The 23029-nt window shown below is 44.4% G+C and overlaps 5 protein-coding genes across 6 annotated transcripts; 4 read left to right on the top strand and 1 right to left on the bottom strand.

Annotated features, from left to right (window-relative positions):
- Positions 1–8: 8 nt before the first annotated feature.
- pdha1a (pyruvate dehydrogenase E1 subunit alpha 1a) lies at positions 9–4952 on the top strand. Its single transcript, XM_029173863.3, has 11 exons — positions 9–166; positions 803–871; positions 957–1130; positions 1248–1374; positions 1486–1577; positions 1724–1816; positions 2056–2211; positions 2324–2395; positions 2485–2552; positions 3033–3141; positions 3294–4952. Exons 1-11 carry the CDS (start codon positions 119–121, stop codon positions 3456–3458), a joined length of 1173 nt encoding a protein of 390 aa, XP_029029696.1. The 5' UTR covers positions 9–118; the 3' UTR covers positions 3459–4952.
- Positions 4953–5189: 237 nt separating this feature from the next.
- Positions 5190–7404, top strand: prdx4 (peroxiredoxin 4). Its single transcript, XM_029173864.2, has 7 exons — positions 5190–5500; positions 6186–6303; positions 6400–6516; positions 6627–6749; positions 6836–6966; positions 7052–7086; positions 7285–7404. The coding sequence occupies exons 1-7, from the start codon at positions 5290–5292 to the stop codon at positions 7333–7335; spliced, it is 786 nt and encodes a 261-aa protein (XP_029029697.1). The 5' UTR covers positions 5190–5289; the 3' UTR covers positions 7336–7404.
- Positions 7405–8280: 876 nt separating this feature from the next.
- Positions 8281–9765, top strand: LOC114869360 (diamine acetyltransferase 1-like). Its single transcript, XM_029173549.3, has 6 exons — positions 8281–8513; positions 8605–8656; positions 8753–8833; positions 8914–9015; positions 9155–9195; positions 9278–9765. The coding sequence occupies exons 1-6, from the start codon at positions 8448–8450 to the stop codon at positions 9446–9448; spliced, it is 513 nt and encodes a 170-aa protein (XP_029029382.1). The 5' UTR covers positions 8281–8447; the 3' UTR covers positions 9449–9765.
- Positions 9766–9917: 152 nt separating this feature from the next.
- On the top strand, positions 9918–17879 carry LOC114869359 (zinc finger Y-chromosomal protein 1). Of its 2 annotated transcripts, XM_029173547.3 has the most exons (8): positions 9918–10895; positions 12915–13011; positions 13212–13526; positions 13654–13803; positions 14010–14138; positions 14225–14359; positions 14498–14641; positions 15123–17879. In XM_029173547.3, exons 2-8 carry the CDS (start codon positions 12945–12947, stop codon positions 16421–16423), a joined length of 2241 nt encoding a protein of 746 aa, XP_029029380.1. In that variant the 5' UTR covers positions 9918–10895; positions 12915–12944; the 3' UTR covers positions 16424–17879. The 2 variants fall into 2 exon arrangements, with proteins under 2 accessions (XP_029029380.1, XP_029029381.1); XM_029173548.3 differs by lacking the exon at positions 14225–14359.
- A 185-nt stretch (positions 17880–18064) lies between these two features.
- LOC114869361 (palmitoyltransferase ZDHHC23-A-like) lies at positions 18065–22432 on the bottom strand. The gene is made up of 9 exons (XM_029173550.3): positions 22299–22432; positions 21641–22219; positions 21393–21560; positions 21086–21323; positions 18913–19052; positions 18744–18823; positions 18546–18659; positions 18361–18462; positions 18065–18281 (listed from the first exon to the last, which is right to left on the bottom strand). The coding sequence occupies exons 1-9, from the start codon at positions 22415–22417 to the stop codon at positions 18262–18264; spliced, it is 1560 nt and encodes a 519-aa protein (XP_029029383.1). The 5' UTR covers positions 22418–22432; the 3' UTR covers positions 18065–18261.
- Positions 22433–23029: the final 597 nt, after the last annotated feature.

Below are 23029 nucleotides of genomic sequence, written 5' to 3'. Positions count from 1 at the left end.
AAACGTCGGCAGCGGTTTTGCTGCAGGTATTTGGAGGCGAAGAAGAAGTGAGCGGAGCCGGAAGGACAGCGTCTGACAGAAGGACGGAGTTGAGTTGTAGTGAGCTAGCTGAAGAACGATGCTGACTAATATCTCTAATGTGCTCAGAGCCTGCGCTCAGAGAAATGTAAGTACACACGAACTATAACCCAACATTGCAATACAGTTCGGGTCCAAACCGCCAAGGTTCGACGGTTAATAAAACCAGACTGTGCTCGCTGTGCTGACCTTGTAGCTAAGGCCGGTGTTAGCTTGTTTGCTAACAAAAATAAGGTCTGCACAGTACAAATCCTGAACTCTCCAGTGCGTTTAACCGTCAAAGACTAAGCTTCTAACAGCTTCTAATTTTTGCCTAGTGTAGTTTAATGTAAATCTGTAAGTTGTTACTTTTACAGCGGGGGTGTTGTCTTATGAAGACTAACAGGTAACACTAGTTTACTGATCATAAAGCCTAATGGCTAAATGGAAAGATTGTGTTTACTGTCATACTGAATACAATATGCCATCCATATAGACTGAACAAAATGCATATATCATTCATACAATGCTATCAAGGCCTAGTACTGTATCTCATTTATCTATTCATCAATCAAATAATTTCTGCTTCCAACAGATAAACAATTAAGCTTACTATGTAATGGTCTAGACTGTATATGAAAGTATTTCTTCTTAAAACCAAAACCTCAGGATAGTACTGTCATGTTCAGATTCTAGTTAAGTAAGTCTTTTTGTCTGGTGTTTTGACCCTTCTTTCTTATGGCAGGGAGCTGCAGTGGCCGTATCAGCACGCACATATGCAGACTTCACAAACCAGACTACCTTTGAAATAAAGGTGAACTTTTTAGTATTTTAGTATTAAATAGATCAAATCTCATGGTAGTTTTTTTTAGATATAATGGGTAATTCCTTTCCTGTAGAAATGTGACGTCTTCAAGCTGGATGAAGCCCCTGCCACTCAAGTAGTTATGACGCGTGAAGAAGGTCTGCAGTACTACCGCACCATGCAGATCATGAGGCGTATGGAGCTGAAGGCAGATCAGCTTTATAAGCAAAAGATCATCAGAGGATTCTGCCACTTGTATGATGGCCAGGTTGAGTAATATTTAATTCTATTATATAGTAAAATGTGAGTATAAGATAAACTGTCACTTTAGTTTTAAAGAATTTGAAAAAATAAAGCCATTATTTTAAGTTGTTGTTCCTTGCAGGAAGCTTGTGCCGTTGGCATTGAGGCATCAATTAATCGGACCGATCACCTGATCACTGCGTATCGTGCACACGGCTACACTTACACCAGAGGGGGAACTGTGAAGGAGATCATGGCTGAACTCACTGGTAAGTCTGAGAGTGTCTGAGAGACATTTTGACACAATTGGTAATTCTCAGCCCAAGCTGTGATTGACTTTAACAGGCACTAACGCGCTCGTGTATTGTATTTACATTCAGGCAGAAGAGGCGGTATTGCAAAGGGCAAGGGAGGCTCGATGCACATGTACTGTAAAAACTTTTATGGAGGAAATGGAATTGTTGGAGCTCAGGTACATTTCTGAAGTTTGAAATCAAGCTTTGTATTGACTAAAACAATGGAAACACAGTAACATCTGTCATAAACATTCGTACAGATTCCTGCCTAACCCAGTAAAACTTGCAGGTTGTAGCTAGTAAATTTCTTACTTCTCCTCAGGTCCCCCTGGGTGCTGGTGTGGCTCTGGCCTGCAAGTTTCAGGGAAACAACGAGCTGTGTGTCTGCCTCTATGGTGATGGTGCTGCAAACCAGGTGTGGAACATAAACCATGCAGCGCCCACATGAACAATAGTATGCTTTTAAAAAGCTGCAAAACATCTAGTGGGTGTCAATGTAGTATATGTAAACATGAAGATTGTGAAACATCATCAGATAGGTTGAAGTCCATTTATTCTTTATTCCAGCTATTTCTAACATTTGGATTCTCATGCGCTATAATAATTTAACAACATGTCTATTTGGAGTGGCTGAAATCTTTTTTTTAATCTCAGGGCCAGATTTTTGAAACCTACAATATGGCAGCACTGTGGAAGTTGCCTGTCATTTTTATCTGCGAGAATAACAGGTATGGCATGGGCACATCAGTGGAGCGGGCTGCAGCCAGCACAGACTACTTCAAGAGAGGAGAATTCATTCCTGGTCTCAGGGTATTGCTTTTTCTCATTTCTGCAAATCTTGTTTCCACTAATTAAACAAACTTAGATTTTTAGGATTTAAAGTTTTGTGATGTGGAGTAATAAATATTTCCTTTGTGTTCAGGTGGATGGAATGGATATTCTTTGTGTTCGGGAAGCAACCAGGTTCGCAGCTGATCATTGCCGATCTGGAAAGGTGACATATCAACATTAAGTTATAGTTGTCAGAAAGTATTCATTTTCCTTGAAGAAGGAAATAAAGTGGCAAATGCAAAATTTCAACAGGGTCCAATTCTCATGGAGCTTCAGACGTACCGCTATCACGGACATAGTATGAGCGATCCTGGTGTCAGGTAAATGACGACAATTCTTGAAGCTTGTAAATGTTATTTTGTGCCCATTTAAAACGCTGCTATAACTGCTTGTGCTATTTCTTGTTCTTCTTTAAAGCTGACCCTCACTGTGTTGTTGTTGTTCTGCTTTGCTTTTGCCACTGCCCCGCAGTAGTGTTCATGTGTTCTCCTTCCCCGTTGTAGTGGCCTTACCCTTGCCCTGACAACAGCCTAAGGATGGACTGAACACACAATACTGATATTGGGTGTGGTATAATAATGGCAGGCTAAAATTCATACTGTAGAAATTTCTGAAAGTTATTTAATGCACCAGAAACACACAATTTCACATTAAACATTTGTCCATCTCAGTGAAACGGATTATTAAACATCTGCACAGTGGGAATAAAGAACATTATATTCACTTGGACTTGATGTCAGATGGTAGGCTTGTATTAGTGCATCCCTACAACATCCCTGCACCAATTTGTCCCCTGTCAGTTACCGCACACGTGAGGAGATCCAGGAGGTCCGCAGTAAGAGCGACCCCATCTCATTGCTGAAGGACCGCATGCTCAGCAACAATATGGCCAGCGTGGAGGAGCTCAAGGTATCCAAGTACCTCAGGCTTCATCTGTATTACTGCTATGAATTATTTACCAATGTTTTATATTTGTATTTCAATTGAATGACTTTATGTACTGTATGTATGTGCATGTGGCATTTTACATTATCCTTATTAATGGGATGTTGTTTTTGTAGGACATCGATGTTGAGGTGAGGAAGCAGATTGAAGATGCTGCTCAGTTTGCCACCACGGATCCTGAACCACCACTAGAGGAATTGTGCAACCACATCTTTCACAACAACCCACCATTAGAGGTGCGAGGCACAAACCCATGGGCTAAGCTAAAGTCTCTTAGTTAAGCATTTTATTTCCTAACGTCAATGACCCTGTAAAATATTAACCCCACTCGGCCGTGAGAAGATACACACTCATTGTGTAATGAACCATAAACCAGTGCCTCAGACCCAGAACTTAAAGCTTCATCAAGTAAATTAGTGTCAGTGTTTTACTCTTGAACAGCAGTGGACATATTTAAATAAGATTAGATTATTCACAAAGATTAACATGAACAATCAGTTTCATTATTCCCTCATCGTTACATAAATAAGAATCTTTCACAGCCCATACTTCTACCTTCAGTGCTACATAAAAAATAGAGGAAACACCAAACCTTTGAATGCATTTTCTATTGTTGTGCAATGATGCCACATTTTAAAGAAACTATATTTTGTTGTAAGATGATTTTATGTTCAGATCAGTTATCTTCATTGGTGAACTAAAATTTTATCTCGTAAACGTTTGAAAGCTGCTGTACATGAAGGTTTCACATGTCCCGATATTGGACATGTGAAACTTTTCCTAAGTGAATTTATTTTGCTGATGCTAAACTTACTTGTTTGTTGTTTGCTGGGTCACTTTTGGGGTAATATTAGAATCATCATCCAGCACTTCACTGAAGAAATATGTCAACCATGGGTTTTGTGCTCCTTACACTCTAGATCAATTCAGTTGGGTTTTTTTTGTTTAACACTTTGTTACAAAGACGTCATAAAGGGCAGCAGTGTTGTCATCTCCTGTTGTTACTTATGAGAAAGTAAAGAATATAAAAGGAACAGTTCATTTAAATTATTCTTTCCAAACCAAACACGTGCCTGATCTGGTGTTGGTCCTCAAGCACCCCTGCCCTGCTCATGGGTCCAGGAGTCCTAATGGTTTGGACTTGACCACCTCTTTTATACACCGATTTTGTCATTTGTGTCACACTACAAGCTGAGCAGGAGATGTGTGAGGACTAGTCATGTATTTACGTATTTGTAAGGATATTTATGGTCCTTAATATTTACATTCAAATGCTACATGTCTATTAAACGGCGGGTAAATAAACATGACGACTAAGTCTGAATGCACCTTTCACACAGAAAAATAAAATACTGGGTTGAATGTTAAGTATTTCTAGTTCACCTCCACCAATGTGTAATCATCTGTAAGTTCTGCTGGATTGTTTTGTGATATTTTCACATATGGGCAGTGGTACATTAACATTATATTTGCGGGGTACATACAGTAGACATTTTGAATTTCAGGCCAAACATTTTTTGTGAAGAAGAAAAAGCAACCGGTCTCTACAGTCCATGTTACTACCCCTTTGACGGGTACGGGAAGGGACAAGATTCTTTTATTTTACTGTATGTGTAAAGTCAATGTTAGATTGCTGCATTGGCTTGGTACAATGGAGATGATGCCTTTGGTGTTAGTATTTGCTGAGTAAACTGTTACATTAGGAGCAGCAGATGTCCAAAAGAAATGTAAGAAACAGTGTGGGAGCCACAGTAATAAAAGACTGTAAAATGTTATTTGTTTTGTGTCATTGGTTTTGCAAATAAAATGGGGTTAAATTATTTATTTGTTATCTAAGTGAAATGTGATGTTACAAATACGGGTATGTTTTTCTATTCGCATTACATTTATTTTGGGTCGTATTTATTAAACAAATGGAGAAAGAAAATTGAACTCCAGTGGTAAACAGAAAGAACGCGCGTCATGAGCTAATTAGTTCCAGGAGATGGCGGTAATGCAACAAACTGCTGTAAAGCGTGAATGAAGAAGTAGAAAAGGAAGGAGCTTCAAATCCAGCCGGACGACTCGGCGCATTGTCCGCCAGCGGCTACGTGCTCTCACACAGACGGCACAATGGAGTTGGTTTTCCGCGCTAATGTGAACAAGGCGCTCTGGTGCGCGCTTTGCGCCGCGCTCCTCTTCCTCGCCAGACGCACGTCCGCAGAAGAAGGCGCTCACGTGAAATACTCCCAGTGTCATAACTACGCGGGAGGCCACGTCTACCCGGGAGAAGCGTCCCGCGTGCCCGTGTCTGACCATTCTCTGCATCTGAGCAAAGCCAAGAGTGAGTCCGTCTCCTGACTTCAGCCGAACGAGCGCTCGCACGTCGAATGTGCGCAGTGAACGTTTCCTTCTGCGTAACAGCAGCTGTTGTCGCTGCACCGTGCGGCTGCTGTCGGGATTAAAAGAAAGCGACGACGTCCGTCTGCTGCTCGTTTTATAATCTGATTGGCTCCATCTCAGTTTAATTATCGCCTGGCGGGACAGTTTAAGTGTCCCGCCAGGCGACACTTAAACTGCTTTTTGTAGGACACGTCATTCTATGAAATCCAGCATATTCTTCCTCCCTCCGCCTTTTGGACACATGACTGTATGGCACAGAACCAACGCTGCCGTACACACACGGTATCAGTAGGTGTTTGTCAAGTCAACAAGTCAGGAGAGCAGTCCTTCACAGACGTGCACGGGAATGCAATGTTTATTCTGCAGCTTTGGACCAGTCTGGATCCCTGCAGCCTCTAAATGACGGCAGTCATTTACCGTAATGGACATAAAGTGCAAACAAAATGTTAAAAGTAATAATAACACAGAGCTTCCCACATTTACAGTAGCACTGGGTTGAAGTGATATAATCATGAACAGGAAATGACACATGCACATTATTCCATCCACCGTGCGCTTCACTACACCTGTCTCCTTTGTTCTGTGAGATGTTACATACTGAGTTTGGGCTCGTTCTTCGGTCCTAGTCTCAAAGCCTGCGCCACACTGGGAAGGAACGGCCGTCATCAACGGGGAATTCAAGGAGCTGAAGCTGTCGGACTACAAGGGCAAATACCTCGTCTTCTTCTTCTACCCCCTGGACTTGTGAGGAGCCTCTTGGGTGCAGCTAACACCCTGTGCAGCCATGTCACCGTGGCTGTTGCCTGACTGACGCGCCTGTGTTTGTCTCTTCCCGCGCAGCACCTTCGTCTGCCCCACTGAGATCATCGCGTTCAGCGATCGCGTGCACGAGTTCCGCGCCATCAACACAGAGGTGGTCGCCTGCTCGGTGGACTCCCAGTTCACCCACTTGGCCTGGTGAGCTCAACAAGCACAAATCCTATTGAGAACACACTTTTGTTCACTTTGCACCTCTTAATTATTACTAAGTAAAACTCAGGAGAGAGATTTATTTTCATCATAAACAGGATCAACACACCCAGGAAGCAGGGTGGACTGGGGCAAATGAAAATCCCCCTGCTGTCAGACCTGACTCATCAGATATCCAAAGACTATGGAGTCTACCTGGAGGACCAGGGACACACACTAAGGTACAGAAGAACACCTTCTACTGTGACTGTAGCTGATTGTATAGTGTGGTCCCTGCATCATCATAACAACAACCGGTTTCCCTCAGAGGACTGTTCATCATCGACGACAAGGGCGTTCTGAGGCAGATCACCATGAACGATCTTCCGGTGGGGCGGTCCGTGGATGAGACGCTGCGGCTGGTGCAGGCCTTCCAGTACACTGACAAACACGGGGAAGGTACGATGAGTGTGTTGGAGCCAGTCCAACAGGCGTAAGTGCCGACTTGAGCATAAGCGCTGACTGGAGGTTCTTTCTTTTGCAGTGTGTCCGGCAGGATGGAAACCAGGAAGTGACACAGTGAGTATGACTGGAGCTAATGACTCGTAGCCTTGATCACTGAACGTTATTGTCCTGTAGATCTCAGACAGTTTAACCCGTCTATATGTGAAACACACACGACACCATCTTAGTTTATTTCACAGAAAACCATTTACCTTATTCTGTTAAGTGTCTTATTTGATCATGTACTAACTGGATATGTTTTTTTTCCCACAGATCATTCCCGACCCGTCAGGAAAACTGAAGTATTTTGACAAACTGAACTGATCTATTTCTGTTTCTCCAGTCTGTGAAATCAAGCACTTACTCAAAGAAATAAAGTGTCTTTTCATAAAATGCTCTCTTTTTGGCCTTGTGACTGAACGTTACCGTGAAATGACAGCTTTAGATGAGTCCCAGATTTTTTTTTATGGTTTTAAAAATAATAGAAATAACATCATGAGACTAGTACTTTCTGTCAAAATGGACAAGATGTGGTGGGAGCAGCACACACACAGTGGAGCATACAGTACAACACGCTAATGCAATTTGGAACTTTGTGAGGAAGGTTTGAGGTTGCTTTTTTAAATTGCAGTAAAACAGCAAGTCAATCAGTGCTTAAATCCTTTTTATGGGATAGATACTAAAAAGCAGAAAATCAGTGTCACACTGTGCTGGAATAAGACGCGTTATCTAAGGACACCAGACAGTCAAGGGTCAGCATCTTTATAGATGCCAGATAACAATATCATCTGCCAAATTCTGAGATGTGAGTTCAGTTCTTTCTGAGTGCAAAATCTTTGAAAGCATCCACACAAAGTGGGCAAGCAACGCTGTGTGACTGAGCGTTACGTCAAATGATGCCATCACAACAGAGCCTCTCCCTAGTTGAGTTCCTTCTTTACACTTAAAAAATGAAATTTAGACCATGAACCCTAATAAATGGAACTATCAATAAATCAATAAAAGCTTGTTTGCCTGCAGGACAGAATCTAATGTGGCAGTTTAATTAAAATTTGTGTTTGAATATTGATTTAGATATTAAAGATTCCTTTCTAGACTTCACGTATACTGTGTTTTTCCACATCCGATTAATGTTTAGCTGGAACAACACTAAAATGAAGTACAGTGAATAACACAGAGATAAGGATTCAACAGAATAGAAACTGGATGCAGACGTATCGATTATTAACCAGGTCCACGTTCAGCAGGGCATAAAAGGGCTGTGGGTGAAGCTGCCGCATCACTGTGCAGCACAGCTAATACACTCCTGTATATGCTGGTGTGCTTAATTCTTTTTCGGGGGGGTGAACTCCTGAGGAGCGGATGAAGAAACAAATTTTGCTTTTGTTCACCTTCAGAGGACTATTGTGCAAAGGGAAGAGGGGGAAAAAGAGAAAATGGCTAAATTTATATTAAGGGCAGCTGAAGCCAAGGACGTGTCTGATATCCTGCGACTCATAAAGGTGAGACATCTTTTAAATTGCTTCATTTTAAAAACACGTCTTGTGTTTCTGCTTTATTATATGTAGAAACTTTTATTGCTTGTCTTTTTAGGAGCTCGCAAAGTATGAAGACATGGAAGAGCAGGTCAGACTGACCGAGAAAAGTATGTCACTTTACCCTAGATTGTTTATAGACTATAATAATATATAACATATCTACATGCTGTCTTCATTCGGCTAAAGTCAGTGTCTCCCTGTAGATCTACTTGAAGATGGTTTTGGGGATCATCCTTTCTATCACTGCTTGGTTGCTGAAGTCCCAAACGAGCAGAGCTCGCAAGGTGAAAGCCTCTCTAGAACCTCAGAACCTCTCACATCTCTGTTAATCATATCAACCCCTAAACTCTGTGCTTTCTCCCAGGACACAATGTGATTGCCTTCGCCATGTACTACTTCACATATGACCCTTGGATTGGAAAGCTTCTCTACTTGGAGGACTTCTTTGTTATGCAGGAGTTCCGTGGTAAGATATGTGTCAGGTGCTGTTATATGGTGATGGTAAAGGTTAATAAGTTACAGGGAAATGGTTCTGCATCATGAGGTATTTATAGGGTACATATGTTCTAATTATCAAACAGCTTGCACTTTGTATCTTCCAACAGGCCTTGGCATCGGTTCACAGATCCTGAAGGTCCTGAGTGAGGTATCGGTATAATAAAAGCTTATTTGGTGACAGATGCAAGTTTATTTTCCCATATTCAACCATTCATTCTCGTCCCCACTAGACAGCAGTGAAGACCCGCTGTAGCAGCATGCACTTCATCGTTGCAGAAACCAACACAAAGTCCATTGAGTTCTACAAGCGCAGAGGAGCAGCAGATCTGTCCTCCGAGGAGGGCTGGCGTCTTTTTAAGATTGGAGAAGAGGAGCTGGTAAAAATGACAAAGGCCAAATAGTTTACTGATTTGTACTGGCTGCTGCTGATGGCAATAATTATGAGTGAGTTTTGAATAATGTTTTGAATTAATACCTTAATCATCAACCTGTAAACTGTGACATTAAAGGTTTTGGTGTTTTCTTTTTAATTAATTGCCTGTAGTGCCAGGCCTTGGGAGGAAAAAGCCTGACTCTACGGGTCAGAGGTCACAGAGGGAAAATTCTACAATAAAATGAACGTGAAAAAATGTGGAAACATATAAAAATCTATTTTGTATATTGATTTTGCCTTTGTGTGCAAAAATAAACAAATATACAAATATGCCTATACACAGTATGTCCTTGGTTTTGTCATCACCAATAATTAGTTTGCTGTACTGACAATATGGAAGTGCTACGTGAATTAAAATCTCTCATTTGTTGTTTTCTTTTATTTCCAAGTCTCTGACACTTTATTTGCTTTCTTCTATTTTCTTTGCATGTATGATTAGAAATCTATAATTAATGCCCAATACCTCAGGCCAAGTTTTATGTGGATGTTGAGATATTAAAAGGAAAACACTGACAAACTTAAGGAGGAGTCAAGTCAACTGACTTTTACAATCATAGTTGTAGTACGCAGATATATTAGACATAAACAGCTCATTTACATGTATATGAATTCCCCAAAACTGCTTTGTGATGACATTGCTTTTGTTTTTGAATCAGGCCTAGAGTGTTACTTATATATTATACGTTACAATACAATTTCCAGACATCATAACTACAAATTAGGACTTGTGGCTTGAAGTGTTTGCAAAATTAAACTATGAGCCGAATAACAACAGTGATTTTTTGGTGTGTAGTTACTTTCTCTACTTTGTTCTTCTTTTATTGTGCGGCCAAGAACTCTTTTACACTTTTCGCACGTCTCACTCCCAAACTAACGGGAACGGCGCCTTTTGTTGGTGCCGTGTAGAAACTTTGAGGATGAAACTGAAAGCGCGCTGAGCCGTTTTCGTTCAAACCTCGGACGCTCGCCTTCTTCGGTTCACCACCTGGTATCGACCGCGCCGCCGCCGCCGCAGAGCCGGCCCGTTGTTAACACGCTAACTAATGGGACTTAACGCCGCGGCGCTCGTTTCGGCCGCCGCTCCGCGGATGATGGCCTGTTTGGTGCCCGCCGGAGAGATTTCCACCGCGACCCTTCCGCATTTTCCTGCCGCTCTCGGGCTGTGACGTGTCGTGCTGACGGCGGCCTCGGAGCTGGAGGAGCGGGGGGCTGTAGCTTGACAAGATCTGGCTCCAGACGTCCTGTCTCGCTTGCAGCGGACTTCCAGAATCAACCCCTAACCCCTCCTTCTCTGCTCCTCTCCGGCCCGCCCAAATAACACTAAATTCCCGATTGAATCCAGCCCGAGTCTGGGGGAACCAGGCGGCCTGGGAAGCCGAGGCGCGGACGGAGGCCATCCCTGCAGCTCGAATCTGGTACGCCGGCCGCTCGTGCTCGTAGGCCGCCCGCTCGCGGGCCAACGTTTGCATTTGTGCGCGTCTGTGCCTTTCAGATTTTACATGCATGTGGTATTTTACCGTATTTCTTTATCTCGCTCAAAGGCCGTAAAGGGTTGGGCCTTTTCTTCTCGGGCCCGGGCCTCAATAGAGGCCGTAATAGGTAATTCCGGCCTTAGCGAGGAGCTAACCAGCTGCCGCGGACGACGGGGGGTTGTTGGCGCTCAGTCGTCGTCGCAACGGGCGATTTCTATCCTGCTATAAGAGCGGGTGTCCACCGGGGCCGTTACCGGGAGCGCAGAGAGTGTTTAGTTATCGCCGAGGAATATTGTCGGTAATTGCGAAAATTAGCATTCGCCCGGACGTTAAGCTAACAAAATGGCGGACTCTGGCATGATAAAAGGAGTGTGCTTAGCCCTCCTTCCGCTAGGTTAGCAGGCTACTGCACCGCAGCGCAGACCGGACTTATTAAACACAATACACTCCGCATCAACTTTACCTTGTGCGTGCACATTTATTTGTTCATGAGTGTGACTTTTATTATTTGAAGGCGGCCGCCGGGTTTGCGTGTGTTTTGAGCGCTGAGGCTGCCTCAGTGGTCAGGTACAGACACTGTCGTCAATCATCTCATGGGTTTTACTCTTGTTTGGAGCTGCATGAATGAGACGCTGAGACGCGACCAGAGGAGGGTTCCGTGTGCTGGAGTTCTGTTTGGTTCTGATGGTTTGTGGTTTGTCACACATCCACACACCCTTGTCATTGTATTCCACCTGGAGGTGGGGGATGGTGCGTTCAGTGTAAATTAAATGGCACCCGGCTGCATCGTCCACGCCACTGTTTACATCTCTGCATCCCCGTGTGCGTGACGTGGGCATTTTCACCGCACATCATTTCACCTTTGTCTGGGCCCGTTTGACTCGAGAGACTCATTTAGAAGAAAGCAGTTTCATTCTGGTGCCGAGATAGTTATGCAACGATAGCAAATATGTTACTGGTCATTTCACTTGCTATTATCTGCCGCGGCCCCCTTTGGGTCTTTTTGTTTCAGATCTCACAATTACATTTTGCTCATTTTGTCTATGAGGCCACATGTTTTATCTTGTAGTTTTTAAGAATGAAATGCCAAAACAAATAAAGCCTCGAGAGAGAAATGTGAACATCATCACAAGCAAAACGTGATGCAGTAAAGCATCAGGACATCTGATCTTACAGTAGTGTTTAATAGAAATATGCTTTCTAAAGTAACAACACAAGCAGCTAAAATGAGTAGCAAGTATTCATAAATATTTGGTGCTAAACAGTTTTCAGTACATAAGGGCCCAATTTGATTGATACTGAAGGCTGCTTGTGTTTATTGACTAGTTCCAGTTGTAATAGAAACTATGCATGTGTCTTTACATTTTCAATCCCACAAAGAAAATAAAATGTGTGTTGTACAGTAATCATTACAGTGCAGAAGATGTGCAACACCGTGCCAATGTCTGTCATGTGATTCTATTTATAATGCATTTCTTGATACAATAAATCATGAATAGCAAGCTCAGTGTTGTTTTCTCTGACTAGGCCACACGTAGAACAGAAATTACTTGACTTTGTAGGTTAACAACCAATTTCAAGATGACGTTAGAGCTACATCATCAGGTTTTGTATAATTTTATAGTTCAAATAAAAATTAATTGTGCATAAATGTTTTGTTTGCACATGCACAGAAGCTTCAAAGTCACAGCTTTAGAGCACAGAGCACAGGGAGGAAGACATGCTTTTTTTAAACCAGATGACAAACTATTATATCATATATATTACTATATCAGTAACCTGAGTGAGAAAACATACTTATGTGGACAGCAGCGAATATAGATACCCTCCCATTACTAAATGCTGTATATACATGATGTAATGTCTTACGTTTGGGAGCAACAGAATGACATTGATTGATGTTCCATAGGCCACTATTTTGGCATCCACCAAAGACCTGAGATTTTTATCATTTGTTTTCAGCTTTCCAAAAACAAATGCAGTGCGAGGACAATGGATGAGGATGTCACCAGGCTTGCAATACATTCAGAAGAGCCTAAAATAATACTACACGGATCGGGTAATTAGCTGTTTGTTTTTTATTTATAAATGTATTTTGGAATGTGATTTTTCATAAATTAATTTTTGGAAGTTTTAAGCAGCAGTATTTGTAGATTAATTTTACATGATGTCACTGAAGTACTAATTAAAAGATTTTTAAAATGTATGTACAATACACCACCACTATTATCTGGCTAACTTGAGTAATGCTTCTTCCAGATGAGGGTGGTGCTGGTGGGCAGGAGTTTGTTGTGGAGCTTCAAGAGACTGTGTTGGTGTCAGAAGGCGAGGGGGAAGGAATGGCGGTTCACAGGTTTGCGCCAGACGAGCTAGTCATCCAGGATGCCGTTGAGGATGTGGTTTCGGAGTATGTACACTGCGATGAGGACGAAGATGTTGCTGTAGAAACCTGTGTGATGGCTCTGGAGGGCGAGGAGGAAGGCGTTGCCATGGGAGACATCCCTGAAGATGGGCTGGACTCAGAGCAACAAGAGGATGACCAAGATGGCTGTGGAGATTACCTAATGATATCCTGTAAGTTTACTGCTGTCCACTACTAGCCACTATATTTAAATATTCCATCGTTCCTATTGAGTAACTTCATGCATCAACACCAATATAGATTTTGGATAACATTTGTTTTTCTCCCCCTTTTTATTAGTGGATGAAGCAGGTAAAATGGTATCTGAGGATGGCACTGAGGTAACTGTAGAGGGGGCTGTTGAAGACCAAGAAGTGGAGAAGGATGAGGATGGGCAGGAAGTGATAAAGGTCTACATCTTTAAAGCTGATTCTGGAGAGGATGACATGGGTGAGTAACAGCAGCAATAGTTACTTGTCAACTTATGTTTAGTGAGAATCTGGCATTTTTAGTAATGCAAGTGTTACAATCATGTGTATTGCATCACATTGAAAATATTTGTAAGATTAGTCTATTTTCTAAAAAGTTTTATTGCAGCTAGACATTTGTTTTTGTGAAGTTCAGTAAGCAAATGCTGATGCATTTTTGTTATGCAGGAGAATCAGTTGACATTAGTGATGGAGACGCGGAGAGCGTGGCGTTAACCGAGTCTTCAGGCCAAACGCTCAGAGAGAAGATGGTCTACATGTCTGTTGGCGATTCCCATCACAACCAAGGAAACCATGGTGAGGGTTTTGTGAAAAATGAGTGGGGATGATAGTTAAAAGTGAACGTAGTTGTTTGGTTTTGTACATGTTGGGCTCATCTGCAGGTGGGTCCAAGGTGACAGATGAGGTATATATGGAGGTGGTGGTAGGAGGTGAAGAACCAGTAACTCACGACCGCTCGTATGACAGCGTGTCTCTAAGCAAGGACTTCATGCCAGTGGCCTGGGCAGCTGCTTATGGTCAGCACCCCTGTCTATTAAATTGCTTTTAAAACACTGGAAGCCTATGCATCCACCACGTCTCAGTGTCTTGGTTTTAGCTTCAAGGATTCTGGTTTTGTTTATTTATGCTTTAAAGCTGTTCTGTTGCATTCACAGGCGCAGAGGACAGCGAGAGTTGTGAAAACCGTAACGGTGCAGCCAGCGCACTGCTGCACATTGACGAATCGGACGGTGTCGATGAAATCAATAGACAGCGCGCCAAAAGCAGACGACGGTCAGAGCCTCGACAGGTCCAGACAGGTAAGCGATGAAGCGAGAAGTAAATGTTAGTTCTCTCCCAGCAAAAGTGGGCATCAGCTCTGTGCAACTATGACTTTTGACTTTGGTAATTACTGAGCTGTAAGCTGCTCTAACATGCAACTCAACACTAATAGTTTACTATTTATCAGTGTATTACTCTTTGAGGTGATGAATTTGCCTTTCATGACAACAAAAAACAGGGCTTGGGCAAATGGTTATCAATCCTCAAGTTTTCTAATGTGCTTTTCATTGTAAAACTTCCTCAGTTTTAGTATGTTTGACCTTTTTAGGGTAATTATATAAAACTGTTAATATGCAGCTGCTTTTTAAAATTTTGATTGCATAGTGTCTATATAGTAAGCTCTAGAGGAAAACAATAAACAATGAATAACAAAGATTTAATTAAAGACAATTTAAGATTACAAATTCACTTAACTAAACAAACTAAGCTGTTGCCATTTGTTTTTTTGTTTCTCTCCAGCCATCATCATCGGTCCATATGGTCAGCCTCTGACCGTTTACCCCTGCATGCTCTGTGGTAAAAAGTTCAAGTCGCGAGGCTTCCTGAAACGTCACACTAAGAACCATCACCAGGATATTCTGACTAGGAAAAAGTACCAATGTACAGATTGCGACTTCACCACCAACAAGAAGGCCAGCCTCCACAACCACATGGAGGTGCATGCTTTGAGCAGCAAGGCTCCCTTTGAGTGTGAAATGTGTGGCAAGGAGTTCCACCAGCAGTCGGCGCTGTTCTCCCACAGACTGCAGCATCAGCACCGAGAGCCTAAGACCCAGCCGCCTCAGACGCCCACTAAGATGCATAAATGCAAGTTCTGTGACTATGAAACGGCTGAGCAAGGGCTGCTCAATCGACACCTGTTGGCTGTTCACAGTAAGAGCTTCCCCCACATCTGTGTGGAGTGTGGAAAAGGTTTTCGACATCCTTCGGAGCTGAAGAAACACATGCGCACGCACACTGGCGAGAAGCCGTACTCCTGTCTGTACTGCGACTACAAGTCGGCCGACTCCTCCAACCTCAAGACGCACATCAAGACTAAACATAGCAAAGAGATGCCATACAAATGCGAGCGCTGTTTCCAGACCTTTGCAGAGGAGGAGGAGTTAATACAGCACGGATTAACACACGAGGAGAATAAGACCCACCATTGTGCCCACTGTGATCACAAAAGTTCCAACTCCAGTGACCTGAAACGCCATATTATATCTGTTCACACCAAGGACTATCCACACAAATGTGCTGTCTGTGGGAAAGGCTTCCATCGGCCCTCGGAACTGAAGAAGCACTCTGTAGCGCACCGCACCAAGAAACTCCACCAGTGCCGACACTGCAACTTTAAAATTGCAGACCCCTTTGTTCTCAGTCGACACATCTTGTCTGTCCACACGAAGGAGCAACAGGCTTCTCCTGAAAAGAGCGAGCCTAAGAGGACAGAGACACACACGTCTGTGGCGACACCTAAAAAGTCTGCAGCTAGTGGCTCCAGCAGCTCGGCTCCACCTGCCAGAGTCAGCGCAGCCAGCCTGGCCAGCAGCGTCACCGTAGTTATTGGCAAAGGACAAAAGGAGAGGAGAATTTACCAGTGCCAGTACTGTGACTACAGCACCGGAGACGCTTCCGGTTTCAAGCGGCACGTCATTTCCATTCACACAAAAGACTACCCGCACCGCTGCGAGATCTGCTCTAAAGGCTTCCGACGACCGTCTGAGAAGAACCAGCATATCATGCGTCACCACAAGGATGTAGTGCAGACAGAGTGACTCTAAGCGAGCCAAATACTGTGCCACAACAAGAACAATGCTCAAACAACATCACACCCCAATCACTGCACTCTCAGCACAACCACTCGCAATGAAACGGTGTGTCTGTGTGCTGCACTTAGCCCATTCATTTGTTTTGTTTTTGCTCTTGTTTTTAGTCCTCGGCCGACGGTTTGTTTGGTAATGTATAGACATGTACATAACATTAATGCTCCGTCAGAACTAGCAACAGGACTCCTACGTAGACTTGCACTTTTAACTGCATGTCCCTTACTGGCAACCGTGTGCATGTCAGATTGTGCAGACGTTTGTTTGTAGATACACACTTTTAATTTTGCAGGCAGTGACGAGTTTTCAATCAAAATGGTCCTAATTATATCTCAAAACTAAAGTGTAATCTGCAGAAGGTTTGCATAATTTTGCTAAAATGTACTGAACACAACAGTATGAATTAGAAATCTCGTCCCAATAGCACTTGCATCCATCTCGGCAAAGATGAAGATTGATAAATACAGTAATCAAGTATGTGTATAATGAGCGTGTGGGTGATATTCTTTAATTTTAAGCATCTTTGGTGCTTCCTGATGCTCTTTCCCCACATCTCAAACATCATGTTTGCCAGCAGAAACACAAAGCTGGTGGTGTACAGCACATGGAATCCTTCTTAAAAGGTTTCATACATTGAGTTGACATAGATACACAATACACAGTGAAGTTGTGGTTGTGTCAAAGTAAAAACATACTTGCACACATCCATTACACTGATCACCACATACTATTCTCATATTTCTGTCTCAAGAAAATGATGATGATGCCTTGACTGACAGTATTTCTAATCCAATAATGCTACTTGGGGAGTGAAAGTTCATGAATATCCAGTTTTTTGTGGCAATGATTTAAACATTATTACTGTTGATTAGCAGAGCGTACAAATTACTTTATGAACAAACTCTTTGTCATATAAACTGATATGTTAAATCACACAAAATTATCTACAAGCATCAGCAGGATCCTGGTATTTGGCTGCGTAAAAAAAGGCAGTGTCCCATTAAAAGCGGCCTAGAATCGTACAGTGTATATATCTGGTGCTTCTGTTATGAAACTATGAACTGAACTGTTTTTGCCAACACAGATGTACTTTTGCCAGTAGAAAGGGAAAACGTATGTCTTTTTAGATGCAACTTCAGAAGACAGGCGCTGGTGGTGTACTTGTACTATGGCTTTTTACATTGTTGTTATCACCTGTGATTTTCTGTTTTTATATTTATTTCATTTACAAGTTGTTGTATAGTTAAGTGCGACTAGACTTCTATGGGACGTAAATTATTGTTTTGTATACAAATCTGTACAAAGCGTGTAGATGTAAACACTTGATGAAACACAAAATCAAGACGTGTTGTTATGGATGTACTTCAATGTATTTGTTACAAAAGGTAATAAAAGCAAAGTATTTTAACCCTTTTGTGTTTTGTTGCCTTCTGCCCAAAGATGTTTTTTTGTTTCATCATGCGTATAAAGTTCTGCACACTAACAAACTCTGATGTGTCACCTTGTGTCCTGCTGTGGATTAAACAGCTTTTGGTCATAACATGGAAGGTAATTCTTACCTCTTCTGTGATGTTACAAGAAACACAGGAGACATTACAATGCAAAGCAGAGCACTTTATTCTGAAAACCTGTCCATCTTTATCTTGCATAGTAAGAGCTGCAGGCAGAAAACAGCTAAAGAACGTCTATGAAACCAAGCTTTGCATTACGTTGATTTTCTTAATACAATGTTTGATCTGATCATGTGACAAATGTTCCCACAGTATTACTGTCGCACGACGACCAGGAAACTAGGCAGCGGGGCACTCGGCTGGAGGAGGAAAAAGAAAGGTTTAGTGAACAGCGTAGCTCCTCAATGCAGGTAAATTCACCCAAAACCTCCTACCAACCGTTTTTAGGCAGGAAAACTATGTTCTCCGGCAGGACGCCCGTCTGCAGGGAAAACTGCCTGAACTTCTCCATCAAATCAGCGGCGAGCTCCGCTGCGCGGCCTGCGGCGAGAACAACACCGTGACGGCTGGCGCCGATCCGATCTGCGGCGCTTAGAGCTGAGCGAGCGGCTCGGCGGCGTTACCGTATAGCTTGTTGACGACCGTGGAAGCGCCCGCCTTGGTCTTGACCGTGTGGGTCAGCGCGTACTCGTCGTACTTCACGTCCACCCAGCGCAGGTCGTTCTCGCTGGCCCAGCCTGACGGGAGGAGCCACAGCGCTTACCCACGGCTGTGTGTGTGTGTGCGTGTGTGTGTGTGTGTGTGTGTCTGGCTTCACTCACGCTGGCACGTGTACGTGAACCTCCCGGCCACGTCCGTCTTCTTCGCCAGGCTGTTCTTCCTCCAGCACGACCCGTCGGAGCTGCAGAGAAACCGCTGTGAATGCGCCCGCACCCCCCGTTCACTCACATCAGCCTCCCCCCCCCCCCCCCCCCCCCCCCCAACACTCACTTCAGGCTGGCGTAGGCCATGTCCAGGTCCCCGGTGGCGGTGGGGGTGATGATGCTGGTGCCCATCTTCATGGTGTCCTTGCGTCGGATGAACCACGCCGCGTTGGTGGCGAGGCCGATCAGATACCATTTCCCACCCACCTGCAGGCAAACGTGGCACAGAGGTAGCAGCCAGGGTCGAGCAGCAGTCAGCGCCCACCCAGTTCTTGTCCTACAGTACCTGCTGCACGTCGAAGTCCGCCTTGGGCACGACGTCCCCAGAAACCACCCAGGAGCAGAGCACAGCTCCCAGCGCTGTCAACAGGAGGGTCATGGCTGCAGAGGAGCAGAGTCGGTGCTGAAACGGTGATCGAGCTCAGCCCGGCGGTCCCTTATATAGTGGAGACACACACACACACACACACACACACACACACACACACACACACACACAAAGCCAGGAGCCTGGATAGGTTCAAACCTGTGCTGAAGCCTCAGGCCGCAGCAAAAACACAATAACCCCCCTCGGAGGTGAACAGACATGAAATTCTAAGAAGTGACATAACCTCAGGAGCGTGTGGAGACGTTACATGAGCATAGGTTGGGCATCGTCTTAGGTGGAAAGGGAGGAAAGTGTTGGATAACGCTGTCATTATGCAACCGGCGGGTAAACACGGTCGCGGCCGCCCTCCAGTTCTTTCTGTGACGGACAGAATCGAACTGATCCGTCAGCAGTTTGGATGGGGAAGCACCGAGCAGAGACACAAACAGATTCCTAATCATGCGTTGACATGTGGCGAACTGAAATGTCTGCCTGCAAAGTCTGCCCGTCTAAACACGCTTTGCCCAGCGAAGTATTGGGATGTTGGATGATATTAGATCATCATCAACGTTTACAAAGTCATACGACAGACTTGTCAAACAAACACATCACAGAAGCGTATGAAATGAAATTGACTTTTATATATTATATAAAACACAGTATTTATACTATACTTCTAACTTACGCTGGCTCACCTCCACTAACATCTGATACAGTCTGTGGGGAAAGGAGCTGCAAGCTGGGTGTGAACACGTGCACTCACATGATACACAACAGATCATCACACAGAGCATTACAGTGTACGTTCAGTCACTTTTCCTCATTAAACAGCAGAAGCAGTTCGGCCTCAGGGTGGTGCTAGAAAACAGTGGATGGATGAGCTTCCGCCTTCTGTTGGGTAAATAGACATAAATCTGTTGGTTGGTGGCTGTTCAAACAGGTAGAAACTGGCTAATATAACAGTACCTGACTGGAGAAGTCGCCACATGCTAATGTCTTTACATCAAATATTTCACAAATTTAGATTTCTTTCTTTCTTTCTGCTCTCAACACATGTTTTATTCAGCTCCACAAACAGTTTTCCTCGTTCGTGGTTTGTGAGTCTCCCACTGACCCTCCTTGTCTTGGTGCTGGATGATTAGAGGCTGCCTCCCCATGATGGTCTGTCACATGTCTGTCTTCTCCACGTCCAGCTTTCCTCCTTGAGTGAGGCCAGGATGCGGCTCCTCGTTGGCCTGGATGCACTTCCTCACACAGAAAAAAGTTTGTGGCATCTTCTAGTGAGCGATTTAAAAATCGGAAATGCTCTGATAACGTTTTGATCGATTTCTTTGCCTGAGATGTTTATGAGAACTGATTTTAGGTGAATGGAGTGAAAGACTAGAAATTAAAAGAGACTAAACTCTTATTATTATATATTGTATATATTATATACTTATGTATTATAATACAGCTTTCAATATTATTGATTAAAGAGGAGAAGTGAATGTTTGCCCTCAATATATATCAGGTTTGTTCTTTAAATTCTCTACATTTGTGCCATGGACGAGTAAATAAAAGCATCATTGAAGCAGAGCACTGATGCACAAACAAACGTTTTACTTCCTACTAAAAATAATTTTTCCGTCGCCATTCATTCCATTTTATAATGTGTGTCATTTAGTGATCAGGTATTTAATGCGTTCATCAGTTATTTTAAGGTTTTTCTGTGACATGCATTAAAAATATGCTTTTATTCAGAGAAAATTGTTATATATAAATAAATGAATGGCTAGAACGGCAATGAACTTTAAAAAGGTGTATTGACAGACAGTCATCGTGACAAACGAAGGTGAAACTAGACCAAGTCGGTCGGGCTGGAGCGAGGAGGAGCCGAGGCATCTGTCATGGTGAGGAACTCAATCCAGTTCTGGCAGAAGCCACGCGAATACTCCCCCGTGTCGACCGCGAGGCCCCACAGGCGGCTCCGGCCCGTTCCGCTCCTCAGAGCCAGCTGGGCCTCGCGCTCCGTCACGTTGAAGCTGATGTTCAGGACCTGCGCCGCCAGCAGATACGCCAGTCCCGCCGTGACGATGCTGCTGTACCACGCGCAGGTGAAGCACAGCGCCGCGCTGCAAACGCACACACAATGAAAATGGGGCCTTCCCGTTTGACCTTTGACCTTTGAGGCTGGCGCCTACCTGGACTGGCCGTAGACCCCGGGGCAGTAGAAGAGCGCCGCCGCCGCGTACTGGCGAGGACAGAGGCTGCGCAGCACCAGCCTGATCCCGTACAGAGACGTCAGCACGAACACGGCCAGCGTGAGGAGGAAGCTGCGGTGGTTGGCCCGGCCCACACAGCTGTTTATCCTGCACCAGCGACACACAGCCCACAGCGCTCATTCTATAGCTCAGCCACACACATGATTGTATATGTCAGCACAACCCACCAGATGCAGTGATGGTCCAGGCGCTGGACGCATGATCCACAGGTCCGGCAGTGTCCGGCCCTCGGGGGCCGCATTATTTTACAAACAGGACACTTGCTCCATTTCGCTGTCGGAGGCTCGTGCGTCTTCTGTTTCCCAGGGGAGGATGGCTGTAAAGGTCCAGTCAGCCGTGGGGAATCGTTGTCAGCGTGGAGTCCGTGCACCAACCCGGGGCCCCGCTTGGTGTGAACCAGAGAAGCGATGGTGAGGACCATGCCCGCGGTCACGGCGCACACCTGCAGCCGGGCCACGTCGCCGCGCGGCACGATCTCCGTGAGGAAGAGGTAATACATGTGGGCCAGCGAGTAGAGCGCCAGCGTGAGGAAGAAGAGCGTGCGCCTCCTCCTGCGGTGCGTGGCGTAGTAGTACCAGAGCACCAGGCCGGGCAGAGCCGTCAGCACCGTGACGCCCAGCAGGGGGTGCAGCGCCGCCACCCGCAGCAGCAGGGGCAGCAGCACCAGCGCCGGCACCATGGAGATCTCCAGGTTGTCGATCATGGCCCCGACCGCGGGAGACGGGCACGGTTTGTGTCTGAGCCACCTGCAGGGTGACGACAGGGGTCGTCAGGGGTCATGAGTGGATGCGGCCGCGCCGTGAGCCCGGCGGCTTCTGCTCGTACCTGCTAACGGCCTCGTCCAGGTCCTCGCAGTCGCAGCAGCACCCGCACTGGTAGACGTCGCACTCGCAGCAGCACACGGGCTCGTCCGGCTCCGGAGGCCTCAGCTTCTCCCACTTCATAATGACTCGCTACAGGTGGCGCTGTGTCACTTCAACGCCGGCTGGTTGGACGGTGAGGCTGCGGGTCGTTAGCGCGGGAGGAACGTGAACACATGCGAAGCATTAAAAAAGCTGCTAGAATAAAACTAGAATAATCCTCAACAGAGAGGATTGTTGCTTTAATGGACGGGGAATGTTCTGCAATCAACGCGCAAAACTGCACACACACAGAACAGTAATATCTCTTTAATCCTCTTCTAAACACAAAACACTTAATGTGGTACAGATACACATATACAGCCTATAGACATTTACAAAAGACGAACACTTATTTGAGTCTAGTTTCATTCCCACAAGCTTTTAATGTAATTTGTTGAAACAAGGCCACGTGTCCACAGAGACTAATGAACTGGGCCAGTTAGTCCTCAGCCCTGAAATATACTTAGATTTTATAAATGATGATTTTAGCCCAGGATATAATCTGAGTTTAAGCCTTTGTCAGTGATCTACACAAGAAGTAATAAAGTAAGAATAAATATAAAATATGCATCTAATACAAAGCTTTTTGCTGTTTTGCCTGTTTTTCCTATAATTTGATAGTTATTATTAGGAAATATTTATATATGTAACAGC

This window comes from Betta splendens, chromosome 14 (genome assembly GCF_900634795.4).
Source record: "Betta splendens chromosome 14, fBetSpl5.4, whole genome shotgun sequence".
NCBI classification, from domain to species: Eukaryota; Metazoa; Chordata; class Actinopteri; order Anabantiformes; family Osphronemidae; genus Betta; species Betta splendens.
Note: the sequence above shows the minus strand (reverse complement) of the source record. Positions and strands in the feature narration are given on the sequence as shown.

Excerpts from the sequence above, each read along its gene's own strand:
- pdha1a (XM_029173863.3), top strand. The coding sequence starts at position 119 with ATGCTGACTAATATCTCTAATGTGCTCAGAGCCTGCGCTCAGAGAAAT. Across the intron at positions 1,375-1,485 it reads GATCATGGCTGAACTCACTG|GCAGAAGAGGCGGTATTGCA; the intron begins GTAAGTCTGAGA and ends ATTTACATTCAG. Across the intron at positions 2,212-2,323 it reads AATTCATTCCTGGTCTCAGG|GTGGATGGAATGGATATTCT; the intron begins GTATTGCTTTTT and ends CTTTGTGTTCAG.
- prdx4 (XM_029173864.2), top strand. The coding sequence starts at position 5,290 with ATGGAGTTGGTTTTCCGCGCTAATGTGAACAAGGCGCTCTGGTGCGCG. Across the intron at positions 5,501-6,185 it reads GCATCTGAGCAAAGCCAAGA|TCTCAAAGCCTGCGCCACAC; the intron begins GTGAGTCCGTCT and ends CTTCGGTCCTAG. Across the intron at positions 6,304-6,399 it reads TTCTTCTACCCCCTGGACTT|CACCTTCGTCTGCCCCACTG; the intron begins GTGAGGAGCCTC and ends CTTCCCGCGCAG.
- LOC114869360 (XM_029173549.3), top strand. The coding sequence starts at position 8,448 with ATGGCTAAATTTATATTAAGGGCAGCTGAAGCCAAGGACGTGTCTGAT. Across the intron at positions 8,657-8,752 it reads GGTCAGACTGACCGAGAAAA|ATCTACTTGAAGATGGTTTT; the intron begins GTATGTCACTTT and ends GTCTCCCTGTAG. Across the intron at positions 9,196-9,277 it reads TCCTGAAGGTCCTGAGTGAG|ACAGCAGTGAAGACCCGCTG; the intron begins GTATCGGTATAA and ends CGTCCCCACTAG.
- LOC114869359 (XM_029173547.3), top strand. The coding sequence starts at position 12,945 with ATGGATGAGGATGTCACCAGGCTTGCAATACATTCAGAAGAGCCTAAA. Across the intron at positions 13,012-13,211 it reads AATAATACTACACGGATCGG|ATGAGGGTGGTGCTGGTGGG; the intron begins GTAATTAGCTGT and ends TGCTTCTTCCAG. Across the intron at positions 14,139-14,224 it reads TCACAACCAAGGAAACCATG|GTGGGTCCAAGGTGACAGAT; the intron begins GTGAGGGTTTTG and ends GCTCATCTGCAG.
- LOC114869361 (XM_029173550.3), bottom strand. The coding sequence starts at position 22,417 with ATGAAGTGGGAGAAGCTGAGGCCTCCGGAGCCGGACGAGCCCGTGTGC. Across the intron at positions 21,324-21,392 it reads GGGGTCTACGGCCAGTCCAG|CGCGGCGCTGTGCTTCACCT; the intron begins GTAGGCGCCAGC and ends GTGCGTTTGCAG. Across the intron at positions 18,824-18,912 it reads ATGGCCTACGCCAGCCTGAA|CTCCGACGGGTCGTGCTGGA; the intron begins GTGAGTGTTGGG and ends GTTTCTCTGCAG.